Source organism: Argiope bruennichi, chromosome 7, assembly GCF_947563725.1.
Source record: "Argiope bruennichi chromosome 7, qqArgBrue1.1, whole genome shotgun sequence".
In the NCBI taxonomy this organism is placed as follows: domain Eukaryota; kingdom Metazoa; phylum Arthropoda; class Arachnida; order Araneae; family Araneidae; genus Argiope; species Argiope bruennichi.
Window position 1 is genome coordinate 94,346,371 of NC_079157.1, and position 20,488 is coordinate 94,366,858.

The 20,488-nt window shown below is 30.8% G+C and overlaps 1 protein-coding gene across 1 annotated transcript in view; it reads right to left on the reverse strand.

Moving 5' to 3' along the window:
• LOC129975480 (uncharacterized) overlaps nt 1-18,538 on the reverse strand; it is a 34,656-nt gene extending 16,118 nt beyond the window's left edge. The window contains exons 1-5 of the mRNA XM_056088542.1: nt 18,194-18,538; nt 14,570-14,622; nt 11,910-11,929; nt 8,667-8,786; nt 3,558-6,817 (exon numbers count right to left, since the gene is read on the reverse strand). Of these exons, the coding sequence (XP_055944517.1) occupies nt 3,558-6,817; nt 8,667-8,786; nt 11,910-11,929; nt 14,570-14,622; nt 18,194-18,538 (3,798 nt within the window). The remainder of the gene's footprint in view (nt 1-3,557; nt 6,818-8,666; nt 8,787-11,909; nt 11,930-14,569; nt 14,623-18,193) is intronic.
• Between the last annotated feature and the right edge of the window lie 1,950 nt (nt 18,539-20,488).

Below are 20,488 nucleotides of genomic sequence, written 5' to 3' on the forward strand. Positions count from 1 at the left end.
CTTCAGTACTAAAGTCCACTAAGAATAAAGCAAATATCTGATTACAAAATCTCATCTTACAGGAAACTAAGAAAAAGTTATTCAAAAAATTATTTCAAATGATTTTATATAAGTATTACAGAATATTTTTTCAATGTGAATTTTTGCATAAAATATATTGAAGAAATCCCAATAAGTCGAAACTATGTAAATTTAAAGTCAACAGATTTTTTTTTTTTTTTTGAATAAAAAGACAAATTATGGATATTTTGGCTGAAAAGAAATATAGAACACAAAAAATTCCAAACTTTCCTAAAAATATATATTAGTTTCGGAACAAAAAAAAGTAACTGTATTCTTATACAATCTTTATACACCAGGAATTCGATTGATAAACATCATGAAATTCTCAATTCCTTTGCATTATGCACACTTAAAACAAGTGTAAAATCTTAAAATAGGCATGTTGCCAATTTAGTCATACGGGAACTACAAAATAAATTAAGAAATTTCAATGCCAACTTTGCAGAAAAAATTTAATTTGGTTTGGTTTTAAGATTGTAATAAAATTGTGATTTGTGTGATGTAATATAATTAATTGTTTTACAATTGTAAGAAAATTCTAATAAAATTTATGATCTGGGAAAATAGCATATTAAAGCATACTTTTATGGAAATATAAAAAAATTGAGGGTAAAAATAAAATGCAAATACTTTTATAAGGAAAACTGTTTTTATAAGAATAAACATTTTAAGGAAAATTTCACAATTTAAAATATTTAACATTTTCTCCCGAAATCGTATTTTCAACGTAAAACGTTTTAAGAACTTACACTTAGTCGGGAGAAATACAGCAACAGTATTCTTACCGGCGATTAACACGAATTGCACACACTAGCCGACTCAAAACGGTTCCATACACTAACTAAAATTCAGGATAAAAGAGGAACTGATACCATCTAACTGGCGTGCATATTAATTCATTTGAAGAGAAACAAAATTGAGCAAATTCAGCATACTTCAAATAGGATGACGCTGTTAGACGACTCAGCAATTTAACCAGACGACTTTTCTAAACTAAGAAGCAGAACAGATGTTTTTACAGTATCATTCTATAGTTATTTTAATTTTTTATTCATTATTTGCTGATATGTCCGGTGTTCCATGAACCCAGCGGGATGCATCACTCCTTTTTACAACCAAAATAAGCATGATTATATATATGAGAACACAGATTCCTTTAATTCTTAGGAAGTTGAAAGATAATTGTATGTTTGTTTGTTCTAAAAAATCATGTGATAATTTTTACTATTATACGACTTTTATAATAATTATTATCTTGCAATTAAAATACCTCCTTTACAATGGAGAATCAGATTGAACATAAGTGTGCTAAGAGTAAACTCCCAGTAATATTTTATTTCCGCTTAACTTTTAACTCTTCACCTATTCGCCTCCTTACCTAGAATCCCCGATTCGCTCCGTCAGAATTTCAGAACAGTAAGCAGACAATATGAAAAGCTGAATGACAATTTGTTATATTGTTGAAAGCGGTTATAAAAAAAATAATAAGTTTTGAAAAAAATATCGGAAATAAAGAAAAAAAAATGCACATAAATAAAACTTAAAACCTAATTTTCAAGATTTTAAAATGACAAATTGAAGTAAAAATTAGTATTTTTGCAACAGTAAACTCTGAAGCCAAGCAACAAAACAAGTACAAACGCGATTCAAACAAGTATCGTTTCCTAACTTTATTAACTCGTAAGAAATAAAAATCCACTCACCCGTCATCCATTCTGCAAGTTCGAAATACTGTCTTTCATCCTATTTACTCGATATCCCTTTTTTCACAATTGCCGACGCAGCAAATTATCAAGGGAACGAACCGTTAGAACACCAAAAGAATTAAGAGAACGGCGAAGAATTCCATTGCAGCTATCTTTTAAAGTAAGAATGCAATCGATTTCATAAAGTATGAATTCAGACAATTTTTAAAACGCATACTGACAGTTAAAAATTGCAAAAGAGTAAATATTTTCTGTTCATATTCACATTAAAAAAAGAAAGAAAAAAAACTTTTAATTATAATAAAGAACAAAATTAAAATCTTTAATCGATATTTTTTAACATTTTTCATAATATAGTTGTAGTTCATGTACAACTTAACCATTACAAAAAGTAGTAAACAAAACAGGACATTCCGATGGGTTGCCATATTGGCGACAAACTCGAGGGCACGCTATTCTTCCCTTCATTGCTTCGTTCTTTCTTTTCCTGTTATCCACACAGTCCTTATGTTCCATGAGCTAGCGAAGCTACTAGGATCCCGCTCCCGCTGCTAGCAAAACCGTAGGATATTTCATTAAGTTAAAAAATTCTGCCCGGTGCATTCTTCAGATGCTGAAAAGCATCGCGTGCTCTAAATTTTGCTCTTTACACAACAGACCGACGCAGCCGGTTTGAAAAATTTCTTAACATTTTTAAGATAAGCAGCGATAGTAATCCCAAAGGTTTACAAAATTTAAAATAAAAATCTCAGATACATATTAAATAAATCTTAGATTAAAATAAAAATTACAATATTTATCAATAAAGATTATAATTTTAAGGCATAAAGTGGTAACCATAACTGTTTCTCAGGAGTGTTTATTTTGTCCGTCATCTTTATTGGTAACTTGCATCCTTGTCGCAGCAAGAGATATACTAAACTACGTTTTTAACAAATATTTGATACAGCACTGCATTTGCAAAGACAAAATCGCATACCAGTTTTGATATATTTAAATCATTACGTTTTTGAACTAACGCGGTTGTTGCAACTGTGGTCAGTGGTGGTGCTTAATGAAGAAATTCCAACTCTCGGTGCCTTTAGATATTTTTTTATTAACAATAACAACAGAGTTTAAAGCTCAGGGTAAATTCCATTACCGCTGGGGTCCGTGCCTGCCACGCAAGTCCCCGTTCTCGGAGGTGGATATTTACAAACAGGAAATAAACAACAGGCGGGAGCGCCATCTATGTACAATCCGTAACACTCCCCACCTGAACTTACATAAGTTCATTTTCCATATTACAAATATAATCATAAACAAGATGAAATATAGAAATGCATAAATCATAACATTACAATAATATAAAATATTCTTCCGATTAATGAAAATTTATGAATTAAATTTCAATACCATATACAAACAATACAATTATTAACTAAACATATATATTTAAGGATTTATCTCTAAATTGCAAACAAGTTGAACTGAGCGTTTTATGCTTCCTTTGGGAGTTTTGATGAGAAGAGAACGAACATGTCCGTCTCGTCCTGGACACAACTCCAAAATTCTTCCTATCATCCACATATTCCTTAGATAACGCTCATCATTAATTAAAACGACATCATTTACCTTAAATGAACAAATCTTACCTGGCTGTGGAGAAATATAAGCTGATCTCAAATTAAGCAAATATTCCTTTCTCCACCTATTCCAGAAATGATTCAAAATTGTTTGTTGATATTTAATCCTTTTTGTTAAAGAGTCTCTATTTACATTTAATTCCTCAATTTTAGATTGTATTACTGGTAAAGATGCTAATCTTTTCCCAATTAGAAAATGAGAAGGAGTGAGTGGTGAAGGTTCGGAAGGTTCATTGTACAGATACGTGATAGGCCTAGAATTAACAATAGCTTCAATTTCTAAAAAAATGGTTTCTAATTCCTTAAAAGAAAGACTTGATTTGCCAATAATCTTCTTTAAACAAGTTTTAATTGTACGTATCTGCCTTTCCCAAAAACCTCCCCACCATGGACTCCTCTCAACAATAAATTTCCAAACAATACCTTTGGAGGCAAATACATTTTTAACTTCAGGATTATTAATATATTTCCACCATTTACTTAATTCAGAATTTGCCCTTTTAAATGTTTTAGCATTATCAGAGTAAATTACAGAACACAAACCTCTACGAGAAATAAATCTCCTAAAAGCTAATAAAAATGAATCAGTACTCATATTATTAACTAATTCTAAATGAACAGCTCTTACTACAGCACAAGTAAATATTATCAGATAACACTTATCATTAGAGTCATTCACAAAAAAAGGTCCTGCAAAGTCTACGCCAGATACATCAAATGGTGAATGTTCTAGAATTCTGTCAAGAGGTAGTGGAGCTACCACCTGTTCTCCAGTCTTTACCTTAAAACGTCTACATATGAGACAGTCATTCAATACCTTTTTTACAAATTGTCTACCTTTGATGATCCAGAATTGTTCGCGCAAGTGAATTAAGGTACCTTCAACACCTAAATGGCCCATTTTGAAATGAGCATCCAATATCAGTAATTTTACAAATTTATCGTTGCATGGGAGAAGCCAAGGATGCTTCGCCCTCATGTCACCGCTAAAAAACTGCAGACGACCCTTCAATTGCAGCAGATTATTTTCATCGAGTTCAGGACTCAGATTATATACGCACGAGTCCTTGGAGATGACACTCTTAGAAAGAAGCTGGTGAATTTCAGCTCCGAAATATTTTATTTGAGTAGCCTTGATCCAAGAATGTAAGGCTTCCTGAAGTTCGAAAGCACTAAGAGGTCCACTAAATTTTAAAGAACGAGGTTTAGAATTGTTCATAAACCTTTTCACAAAAGCTGTAACACGCAAAAGTTTTCGAAGATTGCTGTATTTATCAATGTTAATACAGCTTGAAATACAGTCATCAACATTGGTAGTAACAACCATTGTGTTGACGGTTTCAGTTCTCCGTCGCTCTGAGGAAAATATTTCTTTATCACAAATGGAATCAGAGAGAATTGACGAACACTGCACAGGCCACGAATGTACCGGCCGAGACAGCCACTCAGGTCCCGTCCACCAAAGAGAACTTGAGAGAAATGCTTTCGCCGATTCCCCTCTCGTAGTTAAATCAGCAGGGTTTTCCGATCCACTACAATGGTTCCAACAGAGCGGAGAAGTAAGTAACTGCACCTGAGTTACTCTGTTACACACAAAGGGTTTCCATATTTTTGCCGATCCCTTCACCCAATGGATAACAATTTTCGAGTCACTCCATAAATAAACTCTTTTAATTAAAGATGGAAAGGTGTCCTGCAAGTATTTCGCTAAGCGAGCACCGATGAGTGCTGCCATCAGTTCCAATCTCGCAAGGGTTAAGGTTTTCAAAGGAGCAACCTTACTTTTAGACATAATAAAGCTCACCTTAGCACTTCCTTCTTCGGTGATGTATCGGAAATACGCCACAGCCCCATAGGCTTTAGGACTAGCGTCACAGAAGATGTGGAGTGAAATGTCATTCGTTCTTAATTTCGTAAACAGTTTTCGTTCAATCCGCAAGTTATCTATAGCAGAGAGTTCAGAGCACCAAGTGTTCCATTTTTCTTCCAAATCCTGTGGTAGCTGTTCATCCCATTCGAGGCTCCTTTTCCATAATTCTTGAATGAGAATTTTAACTGTGATTACAAAAGGGCTGATTAGTCCACAAGGATCGAAAATTTGAGAGATTACTCTCAGCACATGTCTTTTAGAAGTTCCGTTGGTGATTCCAAATTCCAAGGGATTCCTAACATCTTTTAAATTCAACTTAATCTCGTCCTCAATTGGATCCCAATTCAATCCTAAGAAACCCGATCCTTGCCCATGATCAGTATTTTCTTTATACCCATTCTCAAACCAAAGTTTATTTAACTCGACACAATTAGTTCTTAATTTCCTTAAATTAAACCCGGCGGAGCGTAATATATCTATAGCAGAAGAAGTTAACTGATAAGCATCCTGCGCGGTATCTGCTCCATAATATAAGTCATCGACATATAGAGAATTTAACATTTCACAACATTTAGGATATTTATCTCTAAATTTCCTTATATGAAATTTTAAAACGCAAGCCAAAGCAAAGGGAGATGTAGTTAAGCCAAAGGGAAGACGATTAAAATTAAATACTTGCTTTGAGCCGCCCGTATCGTCCGGAAACCATAAAAATTTTAGATATTTTCTATCTTCCTCTGCAATCTCTATCATAAGAAATGCCTTTTCTAAATCTCCGCAAAACGCAATTTGATTTTCCCGAAATTTAAGAGTAACATCCAATAAATTGTCATTAAGATTAACTCCTGTCTCAAGTGAATCATTCAAAGATTTTTTATTTTCCCCTCCCTTACTACTACAATCATAGACTATTCTTACTTGAGTCGTAGCTTTATCGTCACGGATAACCGCTCTGTGAGGCATATAATATCCCGTCCGAGTGTCTTTATAAACACATTTTCCGACAATATCGCATTCTAATTGATCCTTAACAATTTTTTTGTACTGGTCCGCAATTTCGGGATTTTTATTTAATTTCCTTTCCAATGAACTAAAACGCCTTTCCGCAACTTCAAAATTAGAATCCAATTCAACTGGAGGTCCCATATTATCTTTCCACATTAATTTGCAAACATACCGTTTTCCATTAAATTTCAAATTATTTTCGAAGGTTTTAATCAAAGGATCATCCCTCACAGAAAGGCCTCGTATTTCGTTAGGAAATTTCTCTATCTCCCAAAATTTATTCAGCTCAAACAAAATAGAAGAAGAATCCATTACCAAACAAACATTTTCGCAACTTTCAGTCGAATCGTCCCTCTTACCGACACCCCCTATTAGCCACCCGAAGACTGAATTTATGACCCAGGTGTTCTGACAGACCCTTTCCCGTTGGTCATAAACAACTTCCCAAAAGGAGTCACTGCCCACTAGAATTTCCACCGGAACCCCCTTGTCAAATGAGTCGGCAAGTTGTATGTTTTTTGTCTTCAACTCGCTCAAAATAGAGTCGTCTGGAATGTTTAAAGACGAGTTAGAAATTATTTCTATTACAAGAGCTTCGAGAATATAAAATTTTGTTCGATCATGCCTATTCTCAAGCTTCAAGCATACGACCGGATATCGTTTTTTATGAGCCGTAGTTTGGCCAAAAGAATATATAGCGAGCTCTTCGTATCTTATTGGTTTGAGATTTAACGCTTTAGCTAATTTAGCCGAGATAAAACTCTTGTGAGAAGCGCTATCCAAAATGGCACTTGTTAATACCGACCTTTTATCCGAACTAGCAAAGACTTAACAAGTTTGTAAAAAGGCTTTATTTTTCGCATTAATATTACTATGCGACACTGAAATATTTTCAGCAATTTTATTTGACATCGAAGGCGAATTATGAGAATTACTTGAGATTTCAGTTTGCCTTCCAGCTACGTTTCTCACACTGCTAAGAGGGTTATCATTTTTTCTACATACTGATTCATGGTGAAATTTAGAAGAACATTTTTTACACACGATACCTGATTTACAGAATCTGCTAATATGATTTTTTTTAAAACAATTCCAACATCTACCCTCAATCTTAAGTTTATTTATTTTTTCTTCAATATTCAAAAGTTTACAACTTATTGAATCATGACCGTTTACGCAGTCGCAAAATATACAAACATCTTTTACCTGGGTATGCACATTTTTTGGCCTCAAATAATTTTTTTGATGCCTATTATAATTTGGAGAAAAGGTGCGTTGAGTTTCAGAACTTTTTGGGTTACTAATAATCGACTCACAAATTTCCCTCGATTCAACTTCGTTTCTTAAGAAATCCATAATTTCCGAAACCTCACAGTTATTATCCTTACTGCGCTTCCGATGAAAATCTAAAACCAAATCTTGGGGCAATAATTTTAATAATAAAGGATTCAACAAATGACCATAAGATCCCTCCGTAACATCTAGAGATTTTAAATTTCTTATATTTATTTCAATGTCGTCATACAATCTACGCAAGCCTTTAACATGGGAGGAATTTCTAACGGGCTCTAAATTTAGTAATCTAGACATATAGGAATTTATGATGAAATCCTTCCGCCCATAGCGTTGATTTAAAAGCTCAATACAAGAATCATAATTCTTTTCATTTAACTCAAATCCAGCAACTACGTTGTACGCGGGGGGAGAAAGCAACGATTTTAAGTATTGAAATTTTTCTATTTTAGTTAAGGAGTCATTATATCCGATTGCACTATTATAGCAATTAAGGAATTCCATGAAATTTGTATCGCCAGAAAAACGTGGAATTTCTAATTTAGGTAGTTTAAGAGCCGAAACTGCATTTATTGATTTGTTTAGGCTCGAATTAGATTCCTGGGCAGAAGTATTTACGGTGACCTGTTTTAGATGACACCTCAATTTAATTTTGACTGTTAATATTTTATCCTCATATTCTTCAGATCCTTTTAATTCCGATTTGAATTTTTCTGGATCGGTAATAAGGTCTTCTACTTCTTGGTTATATTGTTTTAAAATTTCCTATTTAGTTCCTAAAAGTTCAAGGATTTCTTCCAAAGTATTTAAGTCGCTTTTTTCTTTTTCTTCCTCCAGAGTTACATGCGCTCTTTTTAGTAGCTTAGTGACGCTGCTGCGAACACTGCTTCTCTTTTCTATTATCTTTGTTAATTTATCCATGCTTAAATAAAATATCAAAGGTCTTACCCGTATCCAATCTTGATTAATTTCCCGGCCGATGCACCATGTTGCAACTGTGGTCAGTGGTGGTGCTTAATGAAGAAATTCCAACTCTCGGTGCCTTTAGATATTTTTTTATTAACAATAACAACAGAGTTTAAAGCTCAGGGTAAATTCCATTACCGCTGGGGTCCGTGCCTGCCACGCAAGTCCCCGTTCTCGGGGGTGGATATTTACAAACAGGAAATAAACAACAGGCGGGAGCGCCATCTATGTACAATCCGTAACAGCGGTTACATGTTTCTAAAAGGACAGACCAACAGACGGTGAATTGACTCAAAATTGACTCCCTTGTTGTATTCACTCAAAATTTGATACGTGTCTAGACTATAAATGTTAATTCTATGTATCAAATTTTATCTATTTAGCTCTCTTCGTTTGCGGTTATGGTACTATATTCAAACAGCCTCACAGACGGTTTTCCTGTGAGCGAAGTTTGCTCAAAATTTTATAGAAATCTACAATGGACATTTTCCAAAAATATTTTTCGAACTCAGGCGGGTCTTAAAAAGTAGAGACAGGTAAAAATCGAATTTGACGATTACAATACTTACTTCGTTTACGAGAAAGTAAAACAGTAAAGCTGAATTATGCATTAAAAAAAAAAACTGTACCCGTTTTCGCAGCATGAATTTCCAACTGCTGCTCAAGGAAGATCAAATTCAAAATAGAAACAAGAATAGAATCGGATAAGATTTGATACTAATTTATAGCGGATGATAATTTTAATTAAGTGGAATTAAATTCAGATAATATTCACATAATTTTTTATACGTACTCTTAATTAATTGTGAAATAGACAAAACTAGCAAATGCACCATCAAAAACAAATTAGCAAATTACAACCCTATAAGCAGGCTGCAGGCTTAAATAATGTGCTTCTAACTTACGAGAAGAAAAAAACACATCTGTTTACTCTGTGTATATTAAAATTGTCTAAATTATTGGTTAAAATTAAAAAAAAGAAAATTATCGGTAACGAATCACCAAATCTTCACCGTTAATTAATAAGTACTTTATTATATTGATTTGAAGCTTTGAGAATTTTCATTATATGTAGATGTGGGTTCGAAAATTGTGATTCAAGAAAATTAAAGTCAGAATTCATAATGAAAATGCCATCTTTAAACACAAAACAAATCAATTTAAATATGTATTAATAACAAATAAAATAAATCCAACACAGAAGTTTCATTAACATCATCTAAATTCAAATTCGCTTTCTTACATAATGTAGAAATCTAGAGATTGTGAATATAGTGCGAATCGAGAGAATGAATGTATTTATAGAAGATTTTCTAATAACAATAAGAATTTACGGTACAACATAATGAACAACTGACAAAATGTTATTAACACATTCATTGCTACAAACGAATCATATGCAAACTTTAAGGGTACAATGGACGATAAAAATGTGAAAAATCGATGAAATCTGAGATTTTTTTTTTATTTTGACCTTTTATGTATATTTAGAGTGTAAGCTATCGTTTGCAAAAAGAATTATTTTGATATCTTAATTAGTTCGCACAATATTAGCATTTCTTTATTGATATTAGGATGTCACGCCCACTTGTTTACATTTGTACAGCTGCAGTATGACACAGTTTCGTTTTCCACCAACCGCTGCTAGTGAGCCTTATTCGCAATTTTTATTTTATCGTTTTGTTTTTACAATGACCGATGTTAAAAACTTCAACTTCTTCTTTTCTCTTGTTGTTTGTTTTGGTTTTTTGATTCGTTCGTCATACATTTCATATTCAAATTACTCGTTTCTTTCTTTGAAATTGAATACATAAACAATTCTTTTCAGGGCTAAAATTGATATTTTCTCTATTTTAAATTACATTACAAATTAAATTATAAACGTGCCTAAAAGAAGCATTCGTTTCAAAGAAAAGATTAGAGTTGGGTATAAGTAAAGCTGCGAGAGAGTATAATCTGGGATATTTAAAAAATCTGTGCTTGATTGAAGAAAATATATCAAAAGACAATTCACGCTTTATCATAGGTCAGAAAAAGAACCTGAAAAGAGCAGCACAAAAAAACCCTAGACATAATATAAAAACAAAGAAATGAAAAAAAAATTAAAAAACAAGCAAATGTAAGGTTAGAAGCAAAACATGAGGCTGTAACTTATGCAGCAGGTGCATTTTGATTTGTTTCATATTTTGTATTGAATTTGTTTATGGATGCATATATAATTTAAAAATGTTAGATAAATAAAAATTAATATTTATGGTTCATGAAATGATATTAAAAAATCTTTTTATTTGAGGTTTGTATTTTTTAAATGAAAAAAGGAGTTAGTTCTGCTTCACCAGTAGTATTTCCTGTATATGCTTTGTGCATTCTTACATAAATATTATGTATGAATATTTGTATATATTTCATAAAATAAATAATTCTTTTAATAAACTTGTATATTTAATAAATTTGAGTTGTTTTAATTTTGTTTCTGTTCTGTAGGGATCATTCAAATATATTTTTAGCTTTTTCTCAAAATGAAATTTTATGATGCTCTTCAAATTTTTAAATACTCCATGCGCATCATATTTTTAGTTACAACTCTGAAACTTTTCTGTTATGCTGTATAAACATAAAATAATATAATTTTGCATTTATAGATGAATTATGAGTATTAAAATTTTTTATTGAAGGCCTCAAGTAATATTACTGTACTGATTTTTTTAAGTTTTTCAAAAAATGTCAAATATTTCAAGTTTTGAATTGAAAATCATATTTTCAATAAATTTAAGTATGCAAAATATTTTGTAGAATTAAAAAAATGTATCTAAAAAAATAGAAATAATTCATTTATGTTATATTTTTATGCGCATGGAAAGTTTGAAATTTTAGACTATTTAATTTTTTTTTTTCCATTTTTTACCAAAAAAAATTTTTAAGTTATCAATGAATTTTGATGAAATTTTTTTTTCAGCATTAGATTGATATAATGCAATTACCATATAAATTTCAAAACAATATCTCAAAAATTGAGAAATTTTGGTTTTAATGTCCATTGTACCCTTAAAAATTGAACAAAGTAAATATAATCACTCTAGACAATTTATACAAGAAAAAGAAAAGTAGACTGATCCTACAAATATTTACTATGTAGCAAAATCAAGTTTACTTGAAGTCGCTAGTAAGCTTCTAACGACTAAAATCTAAATTCGGCATACAGAAAATAGTCATCAGATAAAGGCATCCGTCAGGAGGAATACGTTAATCATATTTAAAAATAAAATATTGCAACAAAATAAACTTACCGGAATGCCGCAGTTTAAAATAAATTCTCGATGAAAATCATGGATGCATTCAAAATCGCTGAGCACAATGCTGCTACGAGATTGTCTTTCTTACCGTTGACATCAAACTTCGAACTAAAGGGAAAACAGAGTTTCAACTAACCGCACGAGCGATTGCGCGCGCAAATGAATTGCAATATTTGAACCCGTCTTTCTAGAAGGTTCAGGAAAAATTACGCAGGTGCATTGAAAAATGTTAGTTAGATTTCCCATGGAGACTGCCTTTACTACATTTTTTTTCATACCAAATCCACTTGAATAAAATTTGTAAAATTCCAGCATTTGTTTATGACTTCACTAAATAAATATTATAAAATGATTCGAATCGTCTCCCTTTTTTCTTCTTGTTATCATTAAATCCTTCATTTTAAAAATATTTAAAAAATTGAATTTTATATACTTAATTATTAATTTTTAAAAGATTCTTTTCAATTTTTCATGTACATAAAGTAGTAACAATTCTCTAAATAATAATTCTTTCCGATTCATTATATTTTGACAAGTCTGAAACTTTTCTTTGCATCGTTTGTCTAGCTTAGGTTAGACAATGCCGGTTAGGCATTTTTTTACTCAATACCAGATGTAGGCATGTTACTGTATGTTTTTGACTAAACTGTAGACTGTTAGTTTAATAAACGTCTATATTTGACTTCACATTCTTAGCTTAATGAACAAATTATTGATTTATTTTAAATTGTTATTTTTTATTTTAGTAACTTTATGAAATACATATCTATCCGTTTATTATGCAACTATTAATCAAATCATTATGAAATTCAATTAAAAATAAATATTTTCTGAACCAAACTAATAAAAGATGCATTGCATTTAGAGAGCGCTAACGCTGCTACAACTAAAACATAAATGAACTTAACAAAAATATAAATAAATATTAAATTCAAATGCAAAAAAGGAACCAAAAAGAAAGAAATGTTGAATACAAAGAAGACACGAATGATGAAGATGGATACTAAAGACTTTTTCGAGGGACACCCTCAGGCAGGGATTCCAACCAGGGATTTTTTCTGTGAGGAGTCTAACTATCGTCCAAAATATTGACCCCTCGAGACCCGAAAGTACCACAAAATTGGGGTTTGGATTTTCGGGTCCTGAAGGCTCAATATTTTGGACGATAGTTAGACCCCTCACAGAAAAAAATCCCTAGTTTGAATCCCTATAATTTCTTTTCGTTCTTTCATCATTTCTTCTTTTCGGATTAATCATTTCTTTCTTTTTAATTCCTTTTTTGCATTTAACCTTAATGTTTCTCTAATTTGGTTTATTTATTATATCTCATGCCTATGCAGCGTCCACGCTTGTACACTATATTATTTAGGAGGTGATTGAGGCTTCTGACACGTTCGCTGTCATAATTCATGCCTCTGACTCGAAGCACTATCAAATAAGATGATTACTTCTTTGCTTTCTTTTCGAAAATGACAAAGACGACATCAAAAAAAGAACAACGCCAAATTTTGAGAAAATACAACGGCAGTGCATGATTTTATTTCTGACTTCTCTAATATATATTTAAATTCATACGTTGCTATTTGTCAGATTGTCACGTCACATTGTTACAAAATGAAATTCAGAATAATAAAGACACCTAACTGTTATATATTGTTATATGATATCGGCATGTTCATATGACATAAAATTCATTGCTAAAAATGAAACTAAATTAAATTTGGAACGATAACATTCTACAGACAACAAAGGAAAATTATGTTCTATCACTTTATTATACTAAAAATATTTTACACTTATTCCTAAAATGACATAACTTAATTTACGCCCTTACGTCCCTTTCCATCGTTTATTTGTGTACGTAGAGCATGACTAAAGTTGCTTGAGTGCTCGATTTTCAAAACACACCATAAAAATAATTATATTTCTCGTTATAATTGAGATGGAAGAACGATTTAAACGTCATTTTAACGGAAAGAAACATATATTTTTTTAATTAAATGAAATTGCAAAATTTGATGATTTATATGTCTCAAACCCCTTCAAGCATATGGTATACAAATAGGATCTATTCATTCTTAAATAAGTTACCAATAAAATTCAGAATGTTTTACAACTTCCTTATATCGTTCTGTTCAATTTCTTTTTTTAAATGAAATTTCTTTAAATTTCTATATATGTTTTCGAAAATAAAATTGGTGTTATTTTACAAATCCATCCCAGCACTTTTTTAATTTTTTTGGATAACAAAATAAAAAAAATAAAAAATCTGAAAATTTTTATATATAATGAATACATTGAAAATTCGAATTCGTGCATCTAAATTTTCTACATTTTTATTTCGGTCAGAAAGAAGCAGCTATTATTTTAGATTTAACTTCAAAATATAGATTCAAAATATTAAAATCCATTTAGTATCCTATTTGTCCTCTTAATCAGTGTGACAGAATATGAACGTGAGATTTATGATATCTGCAGTTCCCAATTTTTCAAAACAACAAAAAAATTTTCTTGCGCTTTGAAGATAGTTCACTTTTAACCATATTAAGATTTTTATAGTTATTTAATTTTTCTACTTCATTAATATAAATGTGTTTTGACTTTCTATATATTTAACATGCGTCATAATCATAACCCTCCAGTTTTGAAGTCGAGAATTTAGTAATATCATCCATTTCATAGCACGATACAACGCTTTGAAATTTGATTAATCCATAATTAATTGATAATTCTAACAAAATTTCTTACCAGGTATGATGAGCAGTTGTATCCCTTTCCTTACATAATGCATAAATTTCTATCTGAAAATAAAAAACAGATTCAATGAAATATTATTTCTTAAGTTCAAAAGATTTGATGCATTATTTATACTTCATTACTAACAAAAATATTTCTCCCAATTATTTACCAAATCCATGTAAAGTAGACTAAAAATTCTTCACCAAATCCCCTAAGGAGAAAAGTTGAAAGCAGGAACAATACTCATTGGCTGCGAGTCCTTTTATTAAGGATAATGTCTCGCTCCTAATTAGATGCCACATCTTTTTTGACACTTATTGTTATTCAGTTCTTAAAGATCATCATTTATTTAAGACTTTTTGATCCGATAATAAATTTATGGGATGTTCTATGAACACCTTGATTAGAAAAATATCAAAAATCGTTATTTGATGCACATTTCTCAAACTTTATTATAAGTAATATAATTAAGGATACGACATTTAAATTAAAGGCCTTGACAATTTGAAATCAATTGAAATTGGGATATATTATTAGTAACTTTAGCAATATTCAACTAAGTCATGTTAACATGTTTCAGCATGTTCACGCTTTTTCAACTGACAATTTTCATCTTAATTTTAGTTTTCTCTAAAGATTGAATTCTTTGTGTAAGATATTTTCTGGCAATTGTTTGGTTTAATTTTGTTTGTTGTTCAATTAAATCAAATTAAAATATTGTTTCTGATCTAAATAAACATTATTTTAAGACGTGATGAAATAATGTCGCCAGCAGCAGATTCCAGAGTTGAAATTTCCATACCACATCAATTTTCAGACTGTGAATCTTAAATAATAAATTTAATATGAACCAGTTCAACATGCATAACGCATTTAAGTGAAATTCGGTCTTCAGCATGCTACGTTCCTATCCCGAAACCCAGACATCATCACTAAAACATAAAGATTGACATTTTTTATTTTATTTTATTTATTTATTTACTTCAACTCGTATTGGAGGAATGATAAATTCTCTTTTCCTCTACTTCCTCACGAATATACGAAATCTGATTGGTATGTGTTTCTATCTTAACCTTGAATGTTGTAAGAAGGTGAATCCGATTATCTTCTTGCATTTTTACTCTCTTGTAGCGAAGTATAGGAAAAAAAAATATTATAATCATCAAAAACTTGGAATACGAAATTTTGACAAACCTTCCTGAATTCCATAAGCACATTTTTATAAAATGTTTATCTGTCCATCTATGATAAAAGTAACTTCTTTGCTGCTTTGAGCTAGACGGATGTCATTTGATATAAAGCTTTACACCAAATATGTAGATTTCTATCAAATGTAGAGCAAATTCTATTCGGAGCTAGCCTGTCAGTCCAGCTGTTTGAATACAACTACTAAAAAAATACGATAACTACTAAACACGATAACTGCAAAATGATGAGAGCTAGATGAATAAAATTCAGTACACATAATTATTATCTACTTCAGTACAGATACTAATTATGTGTACTGTAGTACTAATTTGTAGACACCTATCAAATTTCGAGCCAAATCCAATGATTGGTTGACTCTCTTTCAGTCAACATTGAAAAAATTTTATCGTGATGACTCAAAAATGCGAAGAGTTAAATATATAAAATTATTGTGTGATTTTATGACTTCAAGTGTAGTTTTGCATCAAATTTTGGTTTCATTCGCTTGGGTAAAAACATGTAAATTCACCTTTATTAGATAGTATGACAGAAATTATTAAAGGGACAACACCTACTGATTTAATCTCCGTGACTTCAAAACTACTACTGTACATAAACGAAGCTATAAAATTTACAATATCTGGATAATCATTAATAGTTTTAAAAATTTAATATAATTTTTTTCATGGATTTTAATTATATTTATTAAATTATTTATGTATTGTTTTTGTCTTTCCTTTAATACATATATGACCACTATTTTATAAAGATCATATTTCCGACATTCAAAAAAAATGTTCGTGCCGCTATTGGGAGAAAAAAATTCAAATAGGTGATATCAGTATTGATGAGTTGACGTCAGAGCTTGACATTCCCTTGAACCGTCAGTCAATGCAGAACTGTATGATTGGTCAAACATGTTGAAAGAGGATCTGTAGTATGTACAATTCTGAAATGAACATTTCAGTATTACTGAATGTTTTAGCTTTGAAGTTTAATTATGAGTTGGATAATAATACGTTGGTAGCTGCATGGAAATTATGCTTTCCGTGTGGAGAGTCATGAGTGAATGGCTGTGCGAAACTGACTAAAATGATGTATGTCTTCAGATTGCATTCTTGAAGGTTGGAAAACTGTCCATTATTATTGACGCTCTCTGCTCAAAGATCACTCATAATATTTGCATGAGAGTTAAAATGGCATAGGTAGACCATTCAATTACATCTGTATAAACTCGGGAAGAAACATGAACTCTAATTGAGAACATCGCGTTTTGAACTGGAAAAAAATGCTGCAGCGGCTCAGTTTTGACCATGCCACGAGAATTCTTAATACCCGGATCAGACTTGACTAAATTTTGACATAACGAAAAATGGTCCTTAAACATTATTGATCTTTTGTCTTGGAAGCATTTGCCACGAAATGAAATCTTCGCTAACGGAAGATACTGCTCTGTGTTTGGTGGAATAAGACTTTTTTTGTCCACTTCGGACATCTAGAAAATGGCAAAACCATCATAATCAAGGTATATATGTCATCGATGTAGGTGCTTGCAGATGCTGTTTCGGAAACGGTATTAATCCAAAGAATGCTGTAGTGAATGTGCCATTCCATGTTTAAGATATAAAAAGGGTAAGTAATTTTGCTTTAACATACTTACATAAACTTAATGACTGAATTCATATGAGTATTCCTTAGTGTTGTGTGTTACTGTTATTAAACATTATTCGCTTAACTGCTTTGCCTGAGTGCCATACCTGCATAGATTTATCAAATTTTGATAGTTGTAAGCAATAAAAAACAAACATTCGTAATGATTATAATTGAGTATTATAATTACTTCGAATACATAGAGAAGTCAAGTATTCAATGTATTTACATTTGAATCAAAATAAGAAAATATTTCCAAAATAGAAGGTGTCATCTTATTAGATAGTAAAGAAAATAAAAGTTAACTTTTCGCTTGGCGCGTGAATTTTCCTTTCACGACCGGGCGCGCGTTGTAAATTGTATAACAGGTGAAAAACATTTAATTTTAGCTGCTTTATTTTAATTTTGCAAACAAGTAACATATAATTTATCTCTGATAACAATTTAAGAAAATATTATACCATACATTTACATGTATTTTGTTATAGTATATTAAAACAGAAGTTTAAATTATGAAAAAGTAAATACTGCTACAATTACAAAAAAGTATTAATGAATAATGAATAAAGAATTATAAAGTACTTTTGGACTTGCAGAATCAGTGGGAAATTTCACCTGCATTATTTGCTTCACATGGCAGGCATAGGATTTGCTTTTTTGAATGCTGTTTACATATGAACCTTACTCATTTGTTACACCTCATTGTAGAGGAGGAATATTTAGGAGGAATTATATTTTTTTCTGATAATATTTAGCTTCTACTCCTTGTATATATTTATTTGTGCAATAAATTACTTCATCAATCATACTCAGATCAATCAATTTCAGAAAAGCGTCAATTTCGGAAGCAGTTCTTTTTGCATATGCAGTTGGTTCTGGCAGTTTCTTTATAATATTTTTGTTCTTGGTTTTGGAGGATTTTACGATTTCTTTTTTCCCTTTTGTGATTTTATCCTTTCCCGTATAACAATTTCCATCACTATTATTTTCAGTAATTTCGTCATCTGATGCAGTTATTTCAGAGTCACTGCTGTGATTTTCCTGTTCTAAATTTTCGTCACTCAAATCTGCGTCATATTCAGGAAATTGTATAACATCTTCAATATCTTCACTATCAGAATCTTCATTCAAAATGTTCATTAGGTAATCCACCATTTCTTTGTGATCTTTAAAATATTGTTTTCGTTTAGACATTATTTTACCTCAAATCCCATTCAAAATACTAACAATTTCACTTAGAAAGATTCTGTCGAAAAAGAATTTCACAAGCAGGCTTCTCGTTGCATAAAGTATAACACCGCAGATGTTTACAGCTAAAAATGACAGGTGCAGCTGATTGCGCAATCAGAAATGCAAATAACTTTCAGGAAATGTGAAGGAAGATTCAATAAACGAATACGCATGGTGATTAACGCCCTCTATTGCCAGAATAATGTTTTAAAGAAAAAACAAACCAACTGCTGTACTTTTTACAACGGCTCACCCGGCGGAAGGTTAAATGGTTAATAATCTGCCATAAAAAAAATTCTGTTAGATTCAAAAACACCTGAAGCAAGTTCCAAAAATGTCCGCTACGAGTCAACAGCCATTATACTTTGGCAATGTTTAATCCTGTACCAAATTTGGTAATGTATCATTTGAAAAAATTTAAGTTGCAAGACCATACTATTTTAATTGTAAATAGTCTTGTAGTCCAGTTATTCTTGTTAATGTTCTCATCGCTACAGTGTTGCAGCATTTTAAACTCGAAATATCTTTAAAAAAACGTATTGTATAGTTTTTCACATTCAGTTTAAAATAGATAAAAATCGCATCAGTAGATGCATATGAAAATTTCATATGCATGTATGGTCGGAAGTGCTCTTTAGGAAATAAATTTACAAACCATTTTTAATATTTTCTTAGAAATTTTAATGTCAAGAAATCGATTTTCAAATAAAATTTTGCCCTAAAAGTGTATTTCTGACATAAATATTATTCTAAACAAGTCAAAATTAATTTTTTAAGGAATAATAAGTGTAAAATTTTTGGTTTTCAGTTAATTGTAATATAATGCAAGATATCAGTAAAAATCGGTAAATAGTTATTTTTAAAATTCTGTGGGTATTGCCAATTAAAAATTTTCAATTATAATTTGTAGATGATTAACTTTCTCCAGTCTTTTAAATTGCCTATATATCGCCCATTATTTTAATAAGCTGGCATACTATATTTAAATTCTATCTTGTTACGTAGCGACTGTTAGAATTAAATGATGTGCACTTCAAATCGTTTTACTTACAGCTCTCAAATTGGGAATTCGTTTTTTTGAGTAATAGATTCCATTGTTATTGAAAGGTTTTAATTTTATTGAAATTAATTTATTCACCCTTGAAATTAAAATTCAAATTTTAATTTCAATTGGATTAATATTTTAATAAAAAATCTTCTCATGAATATTTTATGCAGGAACTCTTATGTGAAATGCGAAGCATTTCCATAAAAAGAAAAGAAAAAAAAATCAAAATAATAGTTGTAGAGTAGTTCACGTTATCCAGTAAAAGATAATTTTTCCTTTTTCAAGGATATACATCATTGAAAAGGTGAAATTTTTAATCTTAAGACTGTGCAAAGTTACCGGAATAATTTTTACAAATTTTCCGAGAGAAAAAGTGAAAATATTGGTTAATATCTCGCTGCCTGAAGCTGCTGCTATCGTCGAACATTTGTTTCATTTGCACATAAGAACTTTTCTTCCCTCCGTTTAAGCGATTGTATTATGGGTACTTTAGGCACTGTGAAGCTATTACAAATGGGTTACCTTGAAGTAAAAATAAAACAAATTTTAAGCATTGATCTAATTTCGCGATTTTTTTTAGTTTTAATGTATTTAATTTTTTCCTAAATTAATAACAGATGAAATAAATATTGTGCAGAGAGGAAATTGATATCATTGAAAAGGGAATTTTTTCATTTTAATACAGTTTAAAACTATCTTCTGGAATAATTTACCATAAAATTGTGGAAAAAATGACGAAATGTTGGTTAATTTCTAATTGTATGTTTAGTAATGTGTTATTAAACTTGGAAATATTGGTAATATTATTTCTC